Raw genomic sequence first — 26,548 nt, forward strand, 5'->3', positions numbered from 1 at the left:
CGAGTTTAGCTGTCCCAGAGGGGTCGAGGACAGAATCAATTTGGCTAGAGCTAAGGAACAAAAAAAGTGTGGCTACATTGCTCGGTGTTGTCTATAGGCCACCAGCTAGTGGGAAGGACATGGAGGAACAAATTTGCAAGGAAATTACAGAGAGGTGCAAAAATTATAGGGTAATTATAATGGGGCACTTTAGTTATCCAAACATAAACTGGTACAATAGTAGTGTAAAGGGCAGTAAGGGGTAAGAGTTCCTAGAATGTGTTCAGAAAAATTTTCTACAACAGTATGTTGCTAGTCCAACGAGAAAGGAGGCACTCCTGGACCTGGTTCTTAGGAATGAGGTGGGCCAAGTGGATCAAGTATCAGTCGGAGAGCATTTAGGGGATAGTGATCATGGTATCATAAAGTTTAGGCTGACTATGGAAAAGGACAAAGAGCAATCCAGGGTAAGGATTGTTAACTGGGGGAAGGCCAACTTCAATGGGGTAAGAATGGAGCTGGGGCGAATAAATTGGAGTCAAAGGCTGGCAGGAAAACCGCTAGATGAACAATAGGCTACCTTCAAAGAGGAGATAGTTCGGGCGCAGTCAGGTATGTTCCCTAAGGGGAAAGGCAGGGCAAACAAATCCAGAGCTCCCTGGATGAAAAAAGAGGTAGAAATTAAGATGGAGTTCCCCAGGAACCAGTTTTGTGACCCTTGCTTTCCTGATGTATGTTAATGACATAGACCTTGGTGCGCACGGCACAAAAGTTTGCAGATGATATGAAACTTGGAAACATTGTGAACTGTGAGGAGGATAGTGTAGAACTTCAAAAGGATATAGAGAAGTTGGTAGAATGGGCAGACAGGTGGCAGATGAAGTTCAATGCAGAGAAATTTGAATTGATTCATTTTGGTAGGTAGAACAAGGAGACAATATAAAATAAAGGGTACAATTCTAAAGGGGGTGCAGGAGCAGAGGGACATGGGCGTATACGTGCATAAGTCATTGAAGGTGGCAGAACCAGTTGAGAGAGCAGTTAATAAAGCAAGCAGTATACTGGGCTTTATTAATAGAGGCATAGAGTACAAGAGCAAGGAAGTTATGTTGAACTCATAAGACACTAGGTTCAACTCAGCTGGAGTACTGCATCCAGTTCTGGGCGGCACACCTTAGGAAAGACGTGAGGGCACTGGTGAGAGTACAGAAAAGATTCATGAGAATGGTTCCAGGGATGAGGAATTTCAGTTATGAAGATAGATTGGAGAAGTTAAGACTGTTTTAGAAGAGAAGACTGAGGTGATTCGGATAGAGGTATTCAAAATCATGAAGGTATCTGGACAGAGTAGATAGAGTGAAACTGTTCCCACTGGTGAAAGGATCAAGAACGACAGGGCACAGATTTAAAGTATTTTTTTTTTTTAGAACATTACAGCGCAGTACAGGCCCTTCGGCCCTCGATGTTGCGCCGACCTGTGAAACCATCTGACTTACACTATTCCATTTTCATCCAAATGTCTATCCAATGACCACTTAAATGACCTTAGAGTTGGCGAGTCTACTACTGTTGCAGGCAGGGCGTTCCATGCCCCTACTACTCTCTGAATAAAGAAACTACCTCTGACATCTGTCCTATATCTATCACCCCTCAACTTAAAGCTATGTCCCCTCGTGTTTGCCATCATCATCCGAGGAAAAAGACTCTCACTATCCACCCTATCTAACCCTCTGATTATCTTATATGTCTCTATTAAGTCACCTCTCCTCCTCCTTCTCTCCAACAAAAACAACCTCAAGTCCCTCAGCCTTTCCTTGTAAGACCTTCCCTCCATACCAGGCAACATCCTAGTAAATCTCCTCTGCACCCTTTCCAAAGCTTCCACATCCTTCCTATAATGCGGTGACCAGAACTGCACGCAATATTCCAGGTGCGGCCTCACCAGAGTTTTGTACAGCTGCAGCATGACCTCGTGGCTCCGAAACTCGATCCCCCTACTAATAAAAGCTAACACACCATATGCCTTCTTAACAGCCCTATTAACCTGGGTAGCAACTTTCAGGGATTTATGTACCTGGACACCAAGATCTCTCTACTCATCTACAATACCAAGAATCTTCCCATTAGCCCAGTATTCTGCAATCCTGTTACTCCTTCCGAAGTGAATCACCTCACACTTTTCCGCATTAAACTCCATTTGCCATCTCTCAGCCCAGCTCTGCAGCCTATCTATGTCCCTCTGTAACCTACAACATCCTTCGGCACTATCCACAACTCCACCGACCTTCGTGTCATCCGCAAATTTACTAACCCACCCTTCTACACCCTCATCCAGGTCATTTATAAAAATGACAAACAGCAGTGGCCCCAAAACAGATCCTTGCGGTACACCACTAGTAACTAAACTCCTGGATGAACATTTGCCATCAACCACCACCCTCTGTCTTCTTTCAGCTAGCCAATTTCTGATCCAAAGCTCTAAATCACCTTCAATCCCATACTTCCGTATTTTCTGCAATAGCCTACCGTGGGGAACCTTATCAAACGCCTTACTGAAATCCATATACACCACATCCACTGCTTTACCCTCATCCACCTGTTTGGTCACCTTCTCGAAAAACTCAATAAGGTTTGTGAGGCACATTAGAACATTTAGTAAGGGAAGCAAAATTGACAGGAGGAAAAGCTTTTTCACGCAGCGAGTGGTTAAGGTCTGGAATGTGCTGCCTGAGAACATGGTGGAAGCAGGTTCAATTGAAGCATTCAAAAGAGAATTAGACAGTAATGTGAAAAGGAAGAATGTGCAGGGTTACGGGGAGAAGGCGGGGGAAAGGAACTGAGGGAATTGCTCTTCAGTGCGGACATGATGGGCCAAATGGCCTCTTTCTGCACTAACGATTCTGTGACTTACCCAGCCAGCATAGTGTATAGGAGCACTCCAAGGCTCCAGATGTCACATGCAGCATCATAACCCTGTCTCAGAAGAACCTGAAAAATAACAAAGGTGTACTTTTGACACATTTCTGTCACAAGAAAAAGACAGCCTGGTTACTAAAATCTTTTTCTCCATTCTGTTATGTGCTTCTTTATTTGAAAAAGTCTTGAGCCTTGATCATATGGCATCGCACTTTTGTTGATAACGCAATGGAAGAGTTTTCAATGTTGTTTATATCTTCTAATTTCTCATGATCCCTCCGTTCGTCTCAGGCAAATATCACTTCTGCTCCTTAACCATCTCCTGTTCTCCACCCAAGCACTTTACAGGTCATTATTTCTTTTCCTGTGCATAGACGTCATTTCTTCATTCCCTTTCTCTAATTCTGCTCTTTTTTTAAAATGCGTTTCATCCATAATATCTTTCAGCTCTGAGGAACTGTCCAGACCCAAAACATTGCCTCCTCTCTCTACAGATGCAGCCTGACTGATTGCACCCAACGTTCTTGCTTTGAATTTTCAAGCCTCACGGACCAGAATAAAGTTTGAACCAATGGTTTATGAGCATCTAATCTTGGCCCACACTTTACTTGAGCGAGTGCTGCGTTATCATCGCGTATCTTATGAGACATTAAGCCAAAGCTGTCGGACTGTTCAACGAGATGTAAAAAAAAATCTATGCCAATATTCAAGAGGAGCAGGGGAATTCTCCTCATGTCCTGGCCAACATACTTTCCTCAATCAACACCAACAAAACAGATTAACTGGTCTGTCATTGCATTGTTGTGCATGGAACCTTTGCAATGCAAAATGGGCTGCTCCATTCCTTATTCAATAGTGACTGCATTTTGTTGTAAAGCACTTTGGGATATCCTGAAAATGTGATAAGGGGGCACGTCAATGCAAGTTTTTTCTTTCTCATCAACTTGTACTTTTAACAAGGTGCTGGTGCAAACAGATATTGATACTTTGATTTAGAATTTCTCTATTAATGAGGCAGCAGTGCTAAGAACAGCCCTTTCCAAACGCTCAAACTCACAAAATTCAAACAGGGCAAACAAGAAAGTTAAAAACCGAAAACCGAATTGAGTTGTCTGGACTTAGTGCAAAAAAGAATTTGCATTTATATAGTGCCTTTCAAGACACTACAAAGTTCTTTACAGCCAAGGAAGTATTTTGGAAGTATAGTCACCGTTGTAATGTAGGAAACTCAGCAAGCAATTTGTACACATCAAGGTCCTGCAAATAACACTGTAATAATAGCAATGGGTCTAATCTTGCTGGAGTGAGGCATCTGCGATGTACCCAATTGGTTAGACCTTTTCCTGCAATCTTCAGGTCAAATACAACTTTCACTGTAACTTGGAAGTGCAAGCTGACCATGCAGCAACTGGGACCTTAGTCAACAACAGGTTCAACAGTACATCTCCTTAACCAATGAGATTTAAGGATTGCGAAAGAAACAAAAGTAATGATAGAGGAGGTGGTCAAATCAGGTAAAGGAAGATTGAGGAGAGAGTTGGAAAAGGAAAAGAAAGAAAAGTTAAAATTTTTAAATTCTCTAAATTCACTACCTGAAGTAATAAGACTCAAAAGGTTAAATTGTTAATTTTCTGGGATACAGAGATTGATTAGCATTGCATTAAGAATTATCACCTTGTTAAAAGGGTAATTAGGCCATTAATTATGAGCCCCAACTTTTGACAGTGAGTTTAATGGGCAAATTCAGCAAAACTAACAGGAAAGCTAAAGGTGAGATGCAGTTTGAATGAGGCAAACAGCACAGTAAAAAATCAACTAGCGGGTTTTGGAGATGTGCACTTCACTGTATCGCTTCATTCCCCTGAATGTGCTGGACAATTGTGCCATTATTTTTTCAGGAAGATTTGGCTCAAAGTGTTTTAATTATGTTAACTGAGGGATAAATATTGGTCAGGACACTGGGAGAACTCCCCTGGTCATCATCAAATAGTGTCATGGAATCTTTTATGTCCACTTCAGAGAACAGAGGGGGCCTCAATTTAATACCTCATCTGAGAAACAGCTCTTGCAACTGTGCAGTATCACCTCAATACTGCACTGAAGTATCATCTTAGATTATGTGCTCAAGTTGCTGGAGTGGGAAGTCAATCCAAACCTTTCTAACTGAGAGGCAAGAGGCTTACCACCAAATGCATAGGTGGGCTACATTGCCAAGGCAGCACATGTAGCTTGGGCCTCTGGTGAGATTTAATCTCAGTTACATTTTGCTATCAGTAAGTTTCCATCCAGAGCATTGACATCTACTACAGAAATAATCCAGAGTTCCACTCTTCAGAACAGTAAGTTAAAGGATGTTAAACTGATTAGCAGTTTTATAAACTTATCCCACATTGTAGGTGAGAGGCCTTGCTGTCCTTAACAGTTAATAAATAAAGTGTCAGTTTCTTTTACTCCGATAAACTGCAACAGGTAAGGTGGAGTGTTGGCGTACCTCAGGAGCCACGAAGTTGGCTGTGTAACATGGGGTCATAAGCAGACCGTTCTCACCACGCAGCTGTTTAGCAAATCCAAAGTCACATATCCGGATAGATTCGGGATCACCAGATTCATCCATATACAAAATATTACTTGGCTTTAAATCCCTGTGCACAACCTACATATAAAATGAAACAAAACACAAAGATTATTTACACATTTCATCAGGGGCACTGAAAGATTATTTATATCGTAGGAACATTACCAACATTTGCAGCAAGTTTTATAGAGGTGACCCCTCGATGAAATTCCACACAATCTGAACAGGAAATATTTTGCGTTTCTGTTACAGGTTGACATTTTTATAGGTCTGTGCATAAAATATGGTTCCCAAAAAGGAACACCAGCAAATATATTTTGCAACTAAAACAACTTCTGCAGAAAAATGGTTCACACATTAATTTGCTAAATATGGGGTTTAAAACAAATGAAATAAACTTCACATTTTTGAAATGTTCCAACTTGAAATCATTATGCACATGATTCAACCTAGCACTCTCCTGAGAACACAGTAGTGACATACGATCCAAATTCAGTTTATTTAACACGAAAGAAATGAATAGAGTGCACCAGCTTTAGATTATTTGACACTAAGGGAATCAAGAGATATAGGGGATAGGGCAAGAAGAAATGGCAGAGAAGGCTCAAGGGGCTTTGTGGCCTCCTTCTTTCATCACGTTCTTTCTAAAAGTCATTATGAGCAATACGGAAAAGGGTTTTTATTGGCGTTCCTTTATAAGCCTGGATCTTGTAGTAGTAACGATGGTGAAGCTGTCAGCGGTTGTCGTCATTAATCCTCTGAAACGGATAGCAACATTTGGAGTTGACAGTTAAATGCGAAAATCCCGCAATTGCTGTCAGTGATTCTATGCTTCGCATAGGGTAAGCTGTTGAAGTGCCCGCAGATTGACATCAATTAGAAATCACTGAACGTTTACGTTAGTAGTTTTGCTGTAAGAACCTTTGAAAAAGTTACATCTTGCCCAATGAGGTGTAACTAGGTTGTTAACAATAAGTTAAGATCATAATTAACACTGAGCATCCTCTCTGGCCTGAAAAACTAATTTTATATTTGTTGGTCAAATTTCTCCATTATGATAAATACTCCATATATTAATAATTTTTCAAGATTATAATAAATTTTTCACCTATCTTAACCCCATGGGTATGTCCCAATTTTCATTTTGCTGTCTGTAGAAAATTAATAAATGATGGATAATCGGTGTAATTTACTTCCTGGTTTGCTGTCGGGAGAACATTTCAATGTGATTGGCTGCTTCCCCTGCTGAATGACCTCACTGTTAAACATCTAGAGGTCCCTTTGACTTGGCATCAGATTCAAATTGACATCAGGAAAGGGGAAATCCATGCCAGAGATTAAATCTTTGTGGGCAGCTTTCTCAAGGTCAGCGGCAACACAACCGGGGGACCAACCCTGGTTCAATGAAGAGTGCAGGAGGGCATGCCAGGAGCAGCACCAGGCATACCTCAAAATGGGTCAGCTTGGTGAAGCTACAACACAGGACGACTTGCATGCCAAACAGCGGAAGCAACATGTGATAGACAGGGCCAAGCGATTCCACAACCAACAGATCAGATCTAAGCTCTGCAGTCCTGCCACAACCAATCATGGACAATTAAACAACTAACAGAAGGAAGAGGCTCCAGAAATATCCCCATCCTCAACAATGCAGGTCGATAGGTAAATTGGCCATTATAAATTGCCCCTAGTATAGGTAGGGGAATTGTGGGGATGTGGTAGGAATATGGGATTAATGTAGGATTAGTATAAATGGGTGGTTGATGGTCGGCACAGACTTGGTGGGTCGAAGGGCCTGTTTCAGTGCTGTATCAATAAATAAAAATAAAATGGGACAGCCCAGCACATCAGTTCAACAGACAAGGCTGAAGCATTTGCATCCATCTTCAGCCAGAGGTGATGAGTGGATGATCCATCTCAGTCTCCTCCTAAGGTCCCTAGCATCACAGATGCCAGTCTTCAGCCAATCTGATTCAGTCCATGTGATGTCAGGAAACAGATGAAATCACTGGATACTTCAAATGCTATGGGCCCCGACAAGATTCCAGCAATAGTAAGGAAGAATTGTGCTCCAGAACTAGCTGCACCCCTAGCCAAGTTGTTCCAGTACAGCTACAACACTGGCATCTACCCGGCAATGTGGACAATTGCCCAAGTATGTCCTCTCCACAAAAAGGACAAATCCAACCCGGCCAATTACCGCTCCATCAGTCCACTCTCAATTATCAGCAAAGTGATGGAAGGTGTCATCGACAGTGCTATCAAGTGGCACTTGCTCAGCAATAACCGGCTCCCTGACGTTCAGTCTGAGTTCCGCCAGGGCCACTCAGCTCCTGACCTTATTAGAGCCTTGGTCCAAACATGGACAAACGAGCTGAACTCCTGAGGTGAGATGACAGTGACCGCCCTCGACACCAAGGCAGTACTTCGCCAAGTATGGCATCAAGGAGCCCTAACAAAACTGGAATCAATGGGAATCAGGGGAAAACTCTCCACTGGTTGGAGTCATATTTAGCACAAAGGAAGGTGATCATGATTCTTGGAGGTCAATCATCTCAGTTCCAGGACATTACTGCAGGAGCTCCTCAGGGTAGTGTTCTAGGCCCAACCATCTTCAGCTGCTTCCATCTATCATAAGGTCAGAAGTAGGGATGTTCGCTTTAATTGCACAATGTTCAGCACGATTCGCAACTCCTCAGATACTGAAGTAGCCAGTATCCAGATGCAGCAAGACCTGGACAACATCCAGGCGTGGGCTGATAAGTGGAAAGTAACATTCATGCTACACAAGTGTCAGGCAATGACCATCTCCAACAATAGAGAATCTAACCATCTCCTCTTGATGTTCAATGGCATTACCATCGCTGAATCCCCCCACTATCAACATCCGAGGGGTTACCATTGACCAAGTGAACTGGACCAGCCACATAAATGCTGTGGCTAGAAAAGTAGGTCAGAGGCTAGGAATTCTGCAGCGAGAAACTCACCTTCTGACTCCCTATGTGATGGAATACTGTCCACTTGCCCGGATGGGTGCAACTCCAACAACACCCAAGAAGCTCAACACCATCCAGGACAAAGCAGCCCGCTTGACTGGCACCCCATCCACCACCTTCAACATTCAATCCCTTCATCACCAATGCAGCAGAGTGCATCATCTACACGATGCACTGCAGTAACTCACCAAGGCTCCTTTGACAGCACCTCCCAAACCCGTGATCTCTATCACCTAGGAGGACAAGGGCAGCAGATGCATGGGAACACCAACATTTGTAAGTTCCCCTTCAAGCCATGCACCATTCTGACTTGGAGCAATATCGCCGTTCCTTCACTGTTACTGGGTCAAAATCCTGGAACTCCCTTCCTAACAGTGCTGTTGGTGTACCTACACCCCAAGGACTGCAGTGGTGCAAGAAGGTAGCTCACCACCTTCTCAAGGGCAATTAGGGATGGGCAATAAATGCTGGCCTAGCCAGCGATGCTCACATGCCATGAATGAATTAAGAAAAAAAAAGCAATCTGAAACAAAGCCGAGCAAAACTGCCTCCTCTTCACTCTGGTGTCAGATCAGGCCCTGACTCTGGATTCAGGCTGCATTTACATGAATTGCAATGTCAGCGTAATGAGCAGCCATTTTGCACTGCACTACAGTTAAAGTGTGAATGGATCTGGTGTGTTCAGCAAGTATCCAGTCGAACAATACATCCGAAGATCATTCTGAATGTAGTATTTCAGTGGGGTCCATCCTTTATAGAACACAACACAAGAAGCAGAAGCAGGAGTAGACCATACGGCCCATCGAGCCTGCTCTGCCATTCAAAAACGATCATGGCTGATCTTAGGATTCAACTCCACTTTCCCACCCACTCGCCATATCCCTCGATTCCCTGAGACACCAAAAATCAGTCTATCCCAGCCTTAAATGTATACAACGATGGAGCATCCACAACCCCTGGGATAGAGAAGTCCAAAGATTCACAATTCTTTGATTGAAGTAATTTCTCCTCATCTCAATCCTAAATGATCGGTCCTTTATCCTGAGACTGTACCCCAGTGTTTTAGATTCCCCAACCAGCGGCAATAATCTCTGTGTCGACCCTATCTAGCCCTTTTAGAATCTTGTATATTTCAATGAGATCATCTCTCATTCTTCTAAACTCCAGAGAATACAGGCCCAATTGACTCAGCCTATCATAGGACAACCCCCTCATCCAAGGACCAATCTTCACTGAACTGCCTCCAATGCAAGTATATCCATCCTTATTCCTGTACTCCAATCCCCTTGCAATGTCATTTGCCTTCCTAATTGCTTGCTGTACCTGCATGTTAACTTGCTGCTTTCCTTGTACAAGCACACGCAAGTCTCTTTGAACATCAACACTTACAAGATTCACACCTTTTAAAAAACAAAGTAATTCATGACAACGCTACTTCATCGGACACGTCATCAGGATGCGCCGCGGTGCGCACATGCGCAGACGGTCTCATGCCCCCTGCGCATGCGCTGCGGTCCGGCTGACCAGGACCGCTTTGCGCATGCGCAGATGACGTGGTAAGCGCATGCGCACACAGTCTCCTCATCTCTGCGCATGCGCTGTGGTCCGGCTTACCAGGACCGTTGTGCGCATGCGCAGATGACGTCATCGCGTTATTTCGTCTTCCTCGCCGACGCGCCAGTTTGGCCTCTGCGCATGCGTCAAAGCTTCGGCGCGACTTTTTGAAAGTGGAAGGAGGGGAGGTTTCGTCGGGCATTTTCTCGCATTTTATCTGAATTATTTATTCGTTTTGGAGACTTGCTTCATTTTTATTTGACACAGGAGATTGTTCCAAAGTAAGTTGCTCTGCCTTTGTAAGTTGCTCTGAAAACATTTCCATTGTCTGGGCCACCACATGTTCTCCAGTCCCTGTTGTGAGTTGCTCTGAAAACATTTCCATTGTCTGGGCCACCACATGTTCTCCAGTCCCTGTTGTGAGTTGCTCTGAAAACATTTCCATTGTCTGGGCCACCGCATGTAGCAGGATGAAGGCACAGTGACTGTGATTTCTGGCGCCAAACAGTACACACTGCAGATATATGATGGCCAGGCTACCTGCAGCTGCATCTTCTCCATTCAGACTTTATTGCCCTGCAAACATGCTGTTGTTGTGCAGAGGCATCTGGGTCTGCCTTTGGACAGGCTCGCCCCCAATTGTCGCTGGCGTGCATCTCAGACACCAACGACGACAGGCATGGCTGCTGCCATTGTGATTACAGAGGAACAGCCAAGGCCCCTCAGCCACAATGAAAAATACCGCTTGCTTTCAGATCAATTGTACCAGCTACAACAGGCCGTTCTGTAGAGTGGAACGGCAGCATTCATGAGGAGATTGGACTGGCTGCGGCAACAGACTCTCCGCTGGCAGCAAGGACTGGCTGATGAGATGGAGCCATTTACTATGCCCAACAATTGCCCGGAAGCACCTTCGGATGGAGGTGGCCGCGCGCTGGACATCAGTCACGTGTCACAAACCCTGGATCCTGAGCGTCTCACCCCCTGGCCTAATGATCTGATGGACCATACATATGCCTGCCTGTTCAAATCTCCACTTCCCCTACCTGCGGTACCCTCTCCTTGCTGCTCAGTTACACAGTCACCTGCTCCTACACCCATCAGGGCAGTGCACATGGACACAGTTACCTGCTCCTACACCCATCAGGGCAGTGCTCATGGGCACACAGTTACCTGCTCCTACACCCATCAGGGCAGTGCTCATGGGCACACAGTTACCTGCTCCTACACCCATCAGGGCAGTGCTCATGGACACACAGCCACCTGTTTCCCCATCCGACGTTGAAACAACCATGCAGAGCCTTGTGAGACTCCGCAATTGCCAGTTGCTGCCTGTCAAGCAGAGAGGGCGTCCAAAGGGGTCAAGCACTTGGGGAACATTCAGCAAGAAGAGACTGAGCACTAAAAGAAACAAGCATGCCGTGTCCAGTGGTAGCAGAAATGTGAATGCTCTTGCTGTGAACACAACTGGTGATAGTAGTAGGCAGGATTAAATGGGAATGGATGGAAAGACGCACGAGTAACATAACCACTGGCAGGGAACTGCTGGGCTAAATGGCCAGCTTTATGTTCATAGCCCAAAAGAAATGTGCTTCTTTTCCAGCACCCTCACATCATTCATGTTTTCCCTGAGAGCAGCATTGAACCATCACGAGATAGGGGCAGTAACATCATCCTGCCTCCTACAGCTGAGGTGGGTACTAAGTGATTCATTGGCGGTGTTATCAGTACATGCCTTTACCGCAGAACACAAAGCATGCTCAACAGTAATTTCATTGGAGGGAGGGAAGCTCTGACACTGATGTTCTTTCCTTATTTCCTTTCATGTAAAACGTGCCCTTGAGAAAACAATCCTTGACACTTAAGGACGGCATTCAAGCAAAGGAGGTAGTGCGGGAGAGGACACAAGGATGTGCTGATTCCTGCATCTGAGGTGGGTAATAAGTGCTTCATTGGCGACGTTATCAATTGGTGCCTTCACTGCAGAACTTAAAAAGGTGTGCACAACAGTAATTTCAGTGGATGGAGGGAGGCAAGCTCTGACTCTGATTTGCTTTATTTCTTTTCATGTAAAACATGCCGTCGAGAAAACAATCCTTGAGACTTAAGGTCAGCATTCAAGCAACGAAGGCAACTAGATCATGCTGCGGAGCTCATCACGATGTGGAAAGGAACATTGCATTTATGGATGAATTGGGAATGCACATTGGGATGCGCTTGGGGAACATTCACCAAGAATAGACTGAGCTCAGACTCTTGTGACTTTGCCTTCTTCACATGGACAATACAGCAGTGGAATAGAGAGCCAAGCGTTTATTCACCACAAGGCTCTCCAAGAACAATCTCTTTAGCTGTGCATAGCAGAGACTCGGCCTGTCTGTCTAACGGGAATGCTGGACACAACACTCATGTATCCATGCACAGCAGTTCCTCGGATACTTAATGAACTTAATAAAACTTTTCAATAATTAAACCCAGAATTGTTGAGGTTTTGTTTTGCATGCTATTTCCCCGACTTTGCAACTGCACTTCAGATATTCAACTATGGTGGGGGGGTAGAGGGAGGGGTGGGTGAAGAGGGGGAGGGGTGGGGAGAGCGGGGAGGGGTGGGGAGAGGGAGCATGCAAAATGCAGGGACCAAACAGTTGCAATGCCTGAAGTACTGTGGAGAAGTCGAGAAAGCAACTGGGTAGGGGAGAAAGCAACTGGATTGGGCATCCGCAGCTGGAGGGAACGGCTGAATGGAGAGGGCCGGAAGCGAGAGGCCGTAGAGAGCCGCGGGGAGCGAGCGTGCGAAGACCTTGGTGTCACCGGGTCCAGGGACTGGCCAGTAAGTCTTTTGCTGTTGTGTTTATGGCGCATGCACAGAAAAAGGCACTCTTCTTCCGTTCCGCTGCTCCCCCCCCACTCTCTCCCCTTCCTCCCTCTCCCCCAGCTCTCTCCCTGCCCCCTTCCTTACCCCTCCCCCTCTCCCTCTTTCTCCTCCCTCTCCCTCCCCCCCCCCCCCCCTCGGCACCGCTACCGCTGGTCTCCCCGCGCTCATCTCCCCGGCCCCCGCGCTCATCTCCCCGGCCCGCTCCACTCTCTCACTCCGGCCATTGTATTCTGCCACGTGTTTGTCAGGTTTCATCTCTGTGATTCTTTGAGCAGCGCCATCTTTAGTCCTGGCAGCTGCTACAGTCGCAAGCTGTGACGTTTTCGTGGCACATGCTGTATTTGCGCATGTGCCAAAACAGCGCCACCTACCGATCGCGTTGTCAACAATTGCGGTCTTTAAAAAATATTCTGCTTTTCTATTCTTATGACCGAAGTGTGAATAACTTCACACTTCCCTACATTATATCCCATCTGCCATCTTGTTGTCCACACGCTTAACCTGTCTATACCTCTTTGCAGCCTCTGTGTCCTCTTCACAGCTTACCTTTCCACATACCTTTGTATCATCAGCAAACCTAGATACATTACTCTGTCTCTATCTAAGTCATTAATATAGATTGTAAATAGCTGAGGCCCCAGCACTGATCCTTGTGGCATGCCACTATTTACTGCCTGCTAACTCGAAAATGCTCCATTTATGCCCACTTGTTGCTTCCTGTCTGTTAACCAATCCTCTATCCATGCTACTATATTACCCCCAACTCCATGAGCCCTTATTTTGCCTATTAACCTTTTGTGTGGCACCTTACCAAATCCCTTTTGAAATCGAGGTATACTACGTTTGCTGGTTCCCCTTTATCTACCCTACTAGTTACATCCTCAAAACGTTCGCATAAATTTGTCAAACAGGATTTCCCTTTAGTAAAACCAATAACTTACATGGGGAATGATGATGCAGTGAAATTCAGAAATGGGAGCTAGCCGTAACCTAGGTGTGCTGAGTTAACGAGATCTTCATTGTTCCCCTGCCCTCAGCCATTGCTGCATTAATCCTGTTAATTGTGGTCATATTGAAAATACAACTAACACATGATATGCTGTAATAAACGCCAAATTATTAATAAGTTACCATACTAATCTATGTACAGGTGCGTGGGCGTGCACATGTCAATGAGTCTTTTGATTAAGATGGGCTCTCTCATAATTTAACTCCTTATTTTCAAATATACAATTGGACAATGGGAGTTGACTACCTAGAAACACATAGCTAATTAATCTTGAGTGGGCTAATCCATGATGCACAAAAGCCCAAGTCTTTGCAGTTCATGTAACGGGTTTCTGTTTGTCTGACTCTGCTATAGTTATGCAGGATAATTGCCAGAGAACTTTCTAGGTATTAAGCAATATTATTTTGCCACAAATCCCTTTTTCTCCTGGGCATGCAAAATATGTCTTGAACTGTCAGTTCCTAACTGCACAATGCTTCTACTATTACTCGAGCATCATGTTGGTGATTTTACAATCCTTGAATAATAATCAATAGCATTAAACAATATTTGGATTTAAATGACCCATTCCACCTCTTAAGCACTTATACTCCATGAGCAACTAGTGAAAGTGTGTAGCTGGACTGAGCGGAGGAACAGCACAACAATGGTCTGGTGAATTACTATCATTCCGATAGGTAGCAAACACAATAACAGCAATTATTCAATCATTAAGTCATGAGGCAATAACTTCATGCTGTAGTAGTGGACTTCAGCACTTCTAATATTACTGCTGAATCTGTAATATTGATGCCAAAACAAAATGTCACGAGCATCGCCTTGCAAATCTCAACATGGTAATTGTAAAATGCAGATTAAAGACTTAAATGTTGCACTTTTGTGCATTCATGAGACAAGAGTTTTACAACTGTTCACCAATAAAGGTTCAAATTTAAAACATTTTACTGACTATTAGAAGATGGAACCAAAACAAAGATTGGCCTTTCTTCATTCAAAAAAAAAAGCATTGTTCACACATTTCAATGATTAAAAAAGCAGCGTCAAACCTTCAGTGAATTTAACACCGAGAAGAAATGAGCTGTATTCAAGGTGTTCAAGACAAACAGGACATAATTTTTCTACGTACATAGATTTGCATTTTTACACTAAAACAAAATCTTAAAACAATTATGCCACACATGTAGGCTAAGGCTCAGGTGAATTATGATTTGCTACAAACTTAAGAACTTACCCCTTGGCAGTGAAGATATTCCACTGTTTTTGTTATTGTGAATAGTACAGCACTGGCTTCTCTTTCTGAAAAGTACTTCTGCCGAAGGAGCCTATCGAGCAGCTCACCCCCTTTCAATAGCTCAGTGACAAGGTAAACATATCGGCCATCATCATATACCTGTGCACGCAAAACAGCAACCATCAAATTATGTTAGAATGTCTGCCACAAAACCCCTCCTAAAAAAAACCTTTAAATTTAATATATAGTTATATTTACAGCATTATTTGGATACAAAATATAACCCAATCCTAGTGTAGGCAATGCTCAACTACTATAGGTTAACACGGAGTTGATGGCATTCTCTGGGGGAAAAACTAGGCACGTACTTTTAAAATTACATAGATACACAGACACAATTAACGTCTACAAAAACACAATACATTTATGCAGTTGCACATACATAGATATATACACTCAGAGAATCCGTCAACACGCTCACATTACCTGCATCCCACCAGATACTTTATCCACTTGTTGGATTTCCCATTGAGCATACATGACTCATTAGCTAACAGGGCAGGTGGCTGATCTATTCCCAGGTTCTGTCATCCAGACAGTCATTAGGCCACATATTAAAGTGACATTGGTGACTTCATAGAATTGATCCTGCACAGGAGGCCGCCACTCGGCCTGTTTAGTACATGCTGGCTCTCGAAGAGCAATTTAGGTAGTCCTATTCCCCTGCCCATTCCTCATAGTCATGCAAATCTTTCCCCTTCAGGCACTTATATGAGTGAAAGCCACAATTGAATCTACCTCCATCACCCTTTCAGGCAAGCCATTTCAGATCAGAACTATTCACTGTATAATAAAAACTTTTCCTCATGTTGCTTTTGGTTCTTTTGCCAATCACTTTAATTCTGTGCCCTCTTGTTCTCGACCCTTCTGCCAAAACAAACAAATTCTCTCTACCTACTCTGTCGAGACACATGATTTTGAACACCTCTATCAAATCTCCTCTCAACCTTCTCTTCTCCAAGGAGAACAACCCAAATGTTGCCAATCTACCTAAATCTAAATGGTTGCATTGAACAGTGCTTCATTGCTGTAATTTTGAGGGAAATCTTTAAGAGGCTGCAGCCAGAAATTTTGCCAGACCCTGACTTGCTCTCAGATATTCCTTCCTTCCCTCCCTCTCTCTCCTGCTAGGGAATTTCCATGTAAATATCTAGTCTGCATTTCCCCTTACATTGTGTGCACTTTTTGATTTTGATTAAAAATTAAGAATCATTTTTGAATAATATTCCTCTTCACATGTGTGTTCAATATCTGCATGGATGTAGCAGAACAATTGCTTTAGGACCTGTAGATTTCCTTGTAGTACACCTTAAACTCCAATGCCCAAGTACTGATATGGGGGAAGAGACACTTAATCCAAGGGCTACCAAAATCAAACAATGCCACATTACGGGGTGGATCTTATGCTCTCCAAGGCGAGGGAGCATTTAATTGGGCAGGATGGTGGTGGGTGGGGACCCCACCGCCACCTCAATTAAGGGCCTCATGCCACTGCCATTAGCTCAGCGTCAGGCGGGCCTGTCGCCAAGCAGGAAGCATGACAAGCAAACCAATGTGGGTTGCTTGCCGGCTCCTATAGGTGGGAGAGTGGTGGCCTAATTTAAAGGGGTCTCAGTGCCTAATTAAGGGACCTGGCATCGGGATGGGTGCAGAGGTAGCTGCTGAGTCACCCCCCCACCCCGCTCCAAAACCTCCTCCCCTGTGAAACCCCTCCCACCTGTGGCCTGGATTCATTGATGAGTGCATTACTGGCAGCAGGTCTCTGGTTGGCCAGAAGCTCTCAGCAGGCGGGACTTCCATCCCCAGGGTCTTTAATCCCAAGGAAGGCTGTTGCCCAATAAAGTGCCTGATTGGCATGTAACATGGCGGGCTTTCCCGCAAAGAGACGATGCGGGACTCTCACTGGCTCTTCAGCTGGCGGGCGAGATTCCAGACACCTCCATTAAATACTGCCCTACGGGTTATAATTGGACTCGTTCTCCAAGCTGATGGGTTGGACATCATTCTAAAGACAAAGTCACTGGAAAATCTATCCCAAATTTTACCAATTACAATTTTTGAAGAGAAATTTATCAACCTGTACAGGTTTTCGAAGGCAGTTATATTGATACTATTCAAAGCAATCCAAAAGTAGCAGTACCACTTGAGTTTCAGGTCCCAGCCAAAACGCGGAGTGGAAGAGTGGTTGGGGATGTGCAGGGTACCACTCTGCATTGATACTACCTGATTTATGGCTACCTTACAGAGTAAAGCAAAGTCAAAAACAAGATTAGGGCGGTATCTGAGTTTATGCATCGATTAAACATTTTGAGAATGACACTGCTTCCACATGCATTCACAACAACCATTTTGGTATGGGGCCTCTGGATGTGGATGTGAAGATGGATGTACAGAGCTATCTTGGACAAGACGTGATTTGGCTATCTATAGTATAGGCACAGCTTAAGCTGTCCATTTGAGTCTCTTTCGTTATAGCTGCAAACTTTACAGTATTATTTTAACTGGCAATGCCAGTATGTACTGCCCAACCCTATTTGCCCTCACTAGGTGGTGGGCCTTCTTTTTGAATCTCTGCGCAGCTTGTGCTGAAGTTGCCCAACAAAGGCATTAGGTAGGTAGGGAGTTCCAGGGTAGTGACCCAGCAATGATGGTGGAACAGCTATACATATTCGGGTCAAGATGGTGCATGACTTGGAGGAGAACTTGGTGGTGAGGATGGTGTTCCAATTGTGTTAGTAAAGATGTCTGATCACGAAGTACCAAAGGAATATACTCTAGTTTTTGACAGTGATGTTCCACTACACCAACGGTTTTCCAACTTTCCTATGAGGAACTCTCTATAAATATTAACACTGTGCCAGAAAGATCAATACTAAAATTTAGCTTCAAAGGAATACACCATTATTACTGAAGCAAATGTATTTGCTGGTACACTCCAACAGAAGTGACAAGCTAGTAAGTTGACCTATATAACAGAAACACAATTAAACAAACTGAAACTTGATTGCCTTGGGTTCAAGGAGCCCTGTTTAATAGACAAAAGGAGTTTTCAGGAACACTTGCCACAGGTGTGCTGCAGAATTAGCCTCGAAAAATGTTGCAAATGATAAAAAGCAATTAGAATTAAACAAACAATCAGCTTACATCTTTCAACGTAATGATGTTTGGATGCTGTCCATAGCGCATTAGTATCTCAATCTCCTCTGAAGGGTCTCGTTTGCTCTTATCAATTATCTGTAAATTTAAAACAATTTAATTAACAAAGACAAGCTGATGGATGTTTCCATTCACCATAAAGCCAACCGCCAATGATTGCAAGTAGTTTCTGTTCACTCATGCAATCTTGCAAGTTTACTGCCCTCATGTACTTGTTCTGGATAAATGCAACAACACAAAGCCACAAAACTCTGTTACACAAAACATATTTATTTAACGTATGAAAGATCATCAAAGGCACTTCACAAAGGCAAAGAAAAAAAATGGATACTGAGCTAAAGAAAGAGATGGTCTGAGGAGTGACCAGAAGCTTACTCAAAGAGGTGGGTTTTAAGGAGGATCTTAAAAGGAAGGGAGAGAGGGAGGGGGAGAGAGGACCCAGTCATTGTGATCCATGTTGGGACCAACAATAAATCGGAGAGTAGGGAAGAGGTCCTGTTTGGACAGTACCAGGAACGAAATTAGTACCCCAACAGTTATAAACTCTGAATTATTAACTGAGCCACATGCAAATTGGCATAGGAATAAACAGATTAGGGAGGTAACACACGTGGCTGAGGGAGTGGGAAGAGAGCGGTTTTACTTCATGGGACAGGAAGAAACTGTACCATTGGGACAGGCTCCACAGGCTGAACCGGGCTGGGAACAGGGTCCTACGAAAATAATATAGTGGACTGTCACAAGGACTTTCAACTAGTAAATGGTGGTGGTGAGGGGAGAGGATCGGGGAGGTGACGGCTCAGGTGGAAAAGGTAACAAAAGTAGTTTGAAAACAAACAAAAAGATGAGAGTAGAGTAATAGTCAGAAATTGAGCATTCGACGGGTTAAGGGAAAGCTAAAAGATGCAAAGTAATGAAACCAGGAACGAGAAATAGGAAGCGTGCAAGTAAAACAGGTTAAGACGTGTGGCCCCAATAAACGTTCTCCATGCATTTGTATAAAGAATGTGGAATATAGTGAATGAATTGCAGACGTTAATTCAACTTTGTGGGTAAGGCATGGTAGCCACTACTGAGAAATGGCTGCAAGACAGTCAAGACTGGAACCTAAATATACCAGATTATGAGGTCTACAGGAAAGAGAGGTGGATTGGGGGGGGGGGGGGGGGGAGGTCAGCCTTAGTGATTAAGGATGAAATCACTTCAACAACAAGGGAGGACATAACGAGAGGTATGCAGACACTGGAGACTTTATGGGTAGAATTAAGAAATAGAAAAGGATATAAGACTGTAGTGAGAGCTGTGCATGGGCTCCCTGGTAGCAGCTGTGAAATGATAGAATGTATAAATGCAGAGATTAAAAAGGGAGGTAGCAAAGGCATAGTGGTATTAAGGGGGATATTCACTTTCACATAGATTGGGATAAAGTAGACTAGCACATGTCAAAGGTAGTGAATTTCTTGACTGCCTGGGATAGTTTTCTGCAGCAAATGTCCTAGAAACAAGGGGGTGTGCCATATTAGATCTACAAAAAAGCCAGATTTAGTTAACAACCTAATGGTGTGTGAACATTTACTAATAGAGACCATAATATAACTGAGTTTAATTTAATGTTTGAAAGGGAGAAACACGAAACAGCTAAGATTCTAGATTTAGGTAAGGCTGACTTCAATGTGGTGAGAGAAGCTGTCCACAGAAAATGGACAAATCTTTTAATGGGTAAAACAGATGATCAGTGGGAGGTGTTCAAAAAATAATAATTTGATACAGAATCAGTATATACCACAAGGGGCAACTGCTTTATTTGTCAAAAAAGCCATGGATGATTGAAGAGGTAAGGAGCAACATAAAATTGAAAGAAAAAGCATACAAAATTGCAAAAATAGCAGAGATACAAAGAAAAACAAAGGATAACAACAGAGCTGCAAAAACCAAGTACGAAAAGAAACTTGCAAGGGATATTAAAAGCAGTAAAAAAAAAATTTACAATTATATTTGGAAAAAGAGGTCAGATGTAATGTGGATCCCTTGAAAACCAATAACAGAATGACGGTGATATTGTCAACTAAAATAAGGAAATGGCAAACATGCTGAATATGACTTTGCGTCGGCGTTTAGAGTGGAGGAAGAGGATAGCATACCAGACATTACAAGGAAACTAATATTAAATCAGGGATAAGGACTTACCAAAATTAATGTAAGCTAAATAACAGCAATGAAGAAAATTATGGCACTAAAGGGTAAGAAAATCCCCAAGACCAGATGGTTTGCATCCTTGGGTTTCAAAGGTAGTATGAGAACATTGCTGCTGCCCTAATTATAATCTTTCAAAGTTCTCGCAATTCGGGAACTATTCCTTTAGATTGAAAAATTGCACGTCACTCCACTATTTAAGAAAAGTGATGGGGGGATACCAGGAAATTACAGACTAGTTATTCCAACATCTGTAGTCAAGAAATTACAAGAGTCTATAATTAAGGATAGAGTGACTGAACATTGAAAATTTTCAGCTGATCACTGTCACAGACCTGTAATTATTTTTTCTCCACAGTGTGTGTGCCTTTATGACTGTTAAAAACAGTGCACCTTTAAGGTTCTGGAATTCCTGAGACACAGTATGCCCCAGTTGCATTTTCTGGTTACCCTGGGCAACAGCAGGAGAGAGATGTGTCACATGGTAATGTTTCCATTTTGACTGTGCGTAGAACTGGCAGAAACCGGCTGAGACCGGTTAGTTTGGACAGATTTTCCAGTGAGGCGAACTGAAAACAGGAGTTGTTTTATTCTCAGAAAAATTTTAGAAGGTGCTACAAGCCAAGTTAATTCCCTAAGAAGAAAAGCTTTTCTTTTTCAAGAAATTATTTGTATTGCTGTTTAATGCCTACTGCAGCAGAAGTGTTGAATGCCTATCTTCTGAAGGACTATTTTTATCAAATCCAGATGAAGACTTCAAGTGATCTTTGACCATTTCCACACTAGAATACCTCATCCATCAGGAATGTAACCTGCAAAGACTATATTATTTATTCTTGAGACAGCTAATTTTAAAAACTCCACTTTAAAAAAAAAGTTAACTATTGTTACTTTTGAATGTATGTATTTTGCAGCAAAACAGCATTTTTAAACTGAAATGAATGCAATGTACACACAACGAAGTGTTACACTTTCATCTCTGTATCCATGATAAACTTTACATGCATGGGGTTGAAAAAGAAATTCAGAAAATGAGGCTAGAACCAAACGACGATCTTATATAGCATCTCTTAAGATTGCCTGCTGACTATTATCTCTAGCACAATCAATAAAAGTGCCGATTAGACCTCGCACTGCACTGCTGACAGGTAAGCCGAGACCTAGAATATGTTTTTTTGAGGTTCACCACAGTTGTATTGCAGCCTAAGCACAACCATGATGTAGCAAATTTATTCAAACAATATATTACATGACTGACAAGACAGAAATATTTCACACCTAATGCTGAAAGATTAAGGCCTCACCTATTTATTAATAAACTTTACAAACCTTGACAGTACAGGCAACTATGTTTTATCCTTCCTCTCCAAAACCTCAAGTTCTCAATTATTTACACTGTAACACTTTTTTTTTGCTCCATTTTCACAATGGATTTGCAGTATAAAAGTACTTAATTTACTTCTTTTCTCATCTTCCCCCCCCTCCCCCAAAAGCACTTCTCCTCTGCTATTTACACATATTTAATATTTTCCCCTTGTACAACTTCCTGAAACTGTTGTTAACCCAGCACTGATGGGGAAGGTTTTTCCCAACACTGAGGCTCCAGTAACCACTGCTTGACCAGGTGCTTACTTGCCATGACTTGGTTGACAGAACAGAGGCCACATAACCTGGACTCAGCATCAAAGTGCATCAAAAATGCCCCTCTATTTCCCATTGCAAAATTCAATCTTCCTCAACACCACCACCTGCCAATAAATTGATAAGTAAATGGCAGAACTTTCCAGCACAAGCCCACTGATACAGAGGGATGTAACCTTAATTTCATTTCCAGTGTAAGGTCGGCAGCATGTGGGTGCGTCTACCATTAAGCAAGAAGAGTCAGAGTATACAGCACAGAAACAGGCCCTTCGGCCCGTCGTGTCTGTGCCAGCCATCAAGCACCTAACTATTCTAATCCCATTTCCCAGTACTTGGCTCATAGCCTTGTATGTTATGGCATTCCAAGTGCTCATCTAAATACTTCTTAAATGTTGAGGGTTCCTCCCACTACCACCTCTTCAGGCAGTGCATTCCAGAGTCCCATGTCGATCTTCAATGTATTAAAAGACTGCCACTTGTATAGTCTTCCATGACCTCTGGACGTTCTAAAGTACTTTATAGTCAATTAAATACTTTTGAAGTGTAGTTACTGTTGTAATGTAGGAAATATGGCAACCGATTTGTGCACAGCAAGATCCCATAAAACAACATAATAACAATCAGATAAGCTGTCTTCAGGAGTCAGTGAGATAAATATCAGCAAGACACCTGGAAGAATTTCAGTTACTCTTTTTCAAAGAATGCTAGGAGATATTTTACATTAAAGCCTGGCTCAGGTATAAAATTAAGGCCAGACCTGACAACAGCCAACCCGAGACCGACCCGGGCCCGAGTCCTTTAATTTTTTTAAATGCCTGATGAGACCCGAAAATAACATTTTTGAAACAGAAAAAGATCATAGACTAAAACAAAAACAATACGAAACAAAACAGCAGAGTCCAGCCTGACCCAACCAGAGCCCAAATGCTGGACGCAGAATACAGACCAGACCCGAACCTGACATATGTAGCCAGGTTTGGTGGGGTTCAGGTCGGGTAGCTAGGCTTTATTTTACGCCCATCTGATAAGGTAGACATTGCCTCGGTTTAACATCTCAGCACAGAGACAACACCTCTGACAGTGCAGTACTCCTGCAGCATTGCACTAGAGTGTCAGCCTAGGTTTTATGCTCAAGTCCCTAGAGTAAGACACAACCGTCTGCCTCGGAGGTGCGTGCTACCACTGAGCCATGGTTGACACTTACTTCTTTCCATAGCTGTGTGGCGACAATGGGCACATATTAAAAATTGTTTTACTCCACATGCCAATATCAGAAATGTATTGAATCGAATCAAAGTGGGAAAGCGGATTCTGGAAATACAGCTTTAAGTATTATTGGACATGTAACTATGTCTTTACTTTTCCAGAGAACCATTGTGGTGCTTCGTGGTGCAAAAGTTTTACGAATGGAAATATGAAAGCTTTTGCTCTTCATTGCATAATGCTTATCCACTTGGACTTGAAATTAAAGACAAATGGCAATTCGCTGTCACTATTTCAGGTCTCGCAGTGACCCAATAGCAAACAGCAATCAAGACATGATTGTAAGAAATACTGGATGCTGGGAAGTCATTTAGCAATGCTACAGTTATTAAGGCCTAAAAAGTGGAAGCTGCACTGGTAAGGTTTGATGAGAGTACAGGGAAAGAGATGTGCGAAATCCCAGTGTCTGATTCAACACAGTCACATTACATAAAAGGTCTTTTAACAAGTACTCATGGATCTGAAAGGTGCATTGTACTATGCCACTGTGGTGGATAAAACCATGTGATGTAACTAGCACTGCGAGGCTAGCTATTTTTGCTAATTTTAAAATGGCAAAATATTTGCTGAAGCTATTAACAAAGTCACCCTTGAAATACTGTATGAAAGGAATATTTTCTTTCAAGCAGTTCCAATAATTTCTTCAAAAGCAACAGCATAGCATCAAGAAGATGGTGCCCATAACCACAGACTCAGCTCCTGCAATTGTGGGGCGTCACAAAGCATTGGTATTCAAACATGAGGTACTAAATCAGCTCTGCTAAGGTACCATTCATTAGGAAATGCTTTGCACAAAGAATAAGGGCACATTTGTGGGCAAGTTTATTAGAGTTTGACGAATTTATTGGAGTTCTTTGAGGAAGTAACGAGCAGGGTGGATAAAGGGGAACAGTATATGGAGTGTCTTTGATTTCAAAAAGGCATTCAATAAGGTGCCACATGAAAGGTGACTACAGAAGAGCTCATGTTGGGAATAGTATATTGGCATGGATAGTAGATTGGCTAATTAACAGAAAACAGAAAGTCAGGATAAATGGGCCATTTTCAGGGTGGCAAACCGTAATTAGTGGGGTGCCACAAGCATTAGTGCTGGGGCCTTTTTTTAAAAATTCTTTCATGGGATGCGGGTGTCGCTGGCAAGGAGAGCATTCGTTGCCCATCCCTAATTGCCCTTGAACTGAGTGGCTTGCTCGGCCATTTCAGAGGGTAGTTAAGAGTCAACCGCATTGCTGTGGGTCTGAAATCACATTTAGGCCAAGAACCCGTGTCCCCAGGGCATTATCCTGGGCCTCAGGATTATTAATTCAGGGATATTACCACAACGTCACCATCTCCCCCATTAACTCAACTATTTACAATCTATATTAATAAATTAGATCAAGGCAATGAGTGTTTGCGACCAAATTTGATGATACAAAGATAGGTGGGAAAGTAAGTTGAGAGGAGGACACAAACGGGGAATTTTATGATCTCCCTGCATTGGTTTGGAGACGGGGAGAGAATATAATTGGGTGGGATGGACCCCACCACCTTCTCGCCTCCACCCAAATTAAGTCAGGGGCGGGAAGGCCTGTGAATGGCCTTCCTGCCACCGCCGGAATTAACTCAGACACTGGCAGGCCTGTCACCACACAGGGAGCACACTAAGCAAACCCGTGCAGGTTGCTTGCTGGATACGGGGGTCGGGAGGCGGGGGGGGGGGGGGGAGCTGTCCCTCGTTAAAAGGCACTTAGCGCCTGAACAAGGGACCCAGCATCAGGGAGTGGGGGCCCCCTCGAGTGCCACCCCATGCTCTTGCTGCAGACTCCCCCTACAACCCCTCCCCCACGACCCCCACCCCATGAAACCCTTCCCACCCTGACTTACCTGTGGCCTGGGTGTCTTGGCGATCCATGGCTACCGGTGGTCCATTACCAGTGGCCAGCAACTCTCAACAGGCGGGACTTCTGCCAGGGTCTTTGATCCCGGAAAAGGCCCACCACTGTCCACTTAAGTAGTGGACCTTCCCCAGAGGAAGTGACGTGAGGCTCTTGCCATTACCCAAATAAAATCCCGGCCAAAGAGTCTGCAAAGGGATATAGTTAGGTCAAATGAGTGGGCAAAAATTTGGCAGATGGAGTATAATGTGGGAAATTGAGAGGTTATCCTCTTTGGTAGAAAAAAATAGAAAAGCAAAATATTTAAAATGGACTACAGAATGCTGTGCTAGAGGGATCTGCGTGTCCTCGTAGTATGCAGGTAGAGCAAGTAATTAAGAAGGCAAATGCAGTGTTGGCTTTTATTGCAAGGGGGATGGAGTATAAAAATAGGCAATTGTACAGGGCTTTGGTGAGACCAAACCAAGAGTACTGCATACAGTCTTGGTCTCCTTATTTAATAAGGAATATACTTGCACTGGAGGTAGTACAGAGAAGGTTCACAAAGTGGATTCCTGGGATGAAGGGGTCGTCTTCTGAGGAATGGTTGTGAAGGTTGGGCCTACTCTCATTGGAATTTAGAAGCATGAGCGATGATCTTATTGAAACATATAAGACTGTGAGGGGCCTTGGCAGGGTAGATGCTGAGTGGATGCTCAGCTTCGTGGGGGAACTAGGGGGCACAATTTCAAAATAAGGGGTCGCCCACTTAATATGATGAGGAGGAATTTCTTCTCTGAGGGTCATAAATCTTTGGAATTCCCAACCCCAGCGAACCGTGTAGGCTGAGTTATTGAATATATTCAAGGTTGAGATAGACAGATTTTTGAACTATAAGGGAGTCAGAGGATTTGGGGAACAGGTGGGAAAGTGTAGTTGAGGCCAAGATCAGATCACCCACGATCTTACTGAATGACAGAGCAGGCTCGAGGCGCTGCATGGCCTACTCCTGCACCTATTCCTTATGTCCTTATCCTACAATGAAACTCCTCAACATCAACAATTCAAGGTGCCCTTAATTGACTATTCTGCTGAATATGAACATTTGATGCACTGTAGAGTCAGAGACTGAACAAGAGGGTGAGTTCTGCATCAACCCTGGACAAAGAGCAAAGTAGCCTTAGAATTACACAACAGCCAGCAAAGCTAGAAAACAAGTCTACAGAAGGATGACACACAACATT

General features: G+C 43.4%; 1 protein-coding gene across 3 annotated transcripts in view; it reads right to left on the reverse strand.

Moving 5' to 3' along the window:
- rps6kal (ribosomal protein S6 kinase a, like) overlaps positions 1–26,548 on the reverse strand; it is a 182,660-nt gene that overhangs the window by 12,677 nt on the left and 143,435 nt on the right. For all 3 annotated transcript variants that reach the window (XR_010976484.1, XM_068047782.1, XM_068047781.1), the window contains 4 exons: positions 18,340–18,429; positions 15,136–15,294; positions 5,387–5,548; positions 2,891–2,967 (listed from right to left, as the gene is read on the reverse strand). Coding sequence is in view for 2 of the 3 variants with exons in the window: in XM_068047782.1 (XP_067903883.1) it covers positions 2,891–2,967; positions 5,387–5,548; positions 15,136–15,294; positions 18,340–18,429 (488 nt within the window). In the remaining variant the exon portion in view is untranslated. The remainder of the gene's footprint in view (positions 1–2,890; positions 2,968–5,386; positions 5,549–15,135; positions 15,295–18,339; positions 18,430–26,548) is intronic.

The sequence above is a fragment of the Heterodontus francisci genome, chromosome 15 (assembly GCF_036365525.1).
Source record: "Heterodontus francisci isolate sHetFra1 chromosome 15, sHetFra1.hap1, whole genome shotgun sequence".
Classification (NCBI taxonomy): Eukaryota; Metazoa; Chordata; class Chondrichthyes; order Heterodontiformes; family Heterodontidae; genus Heterodontus; species Heterodontus francisci.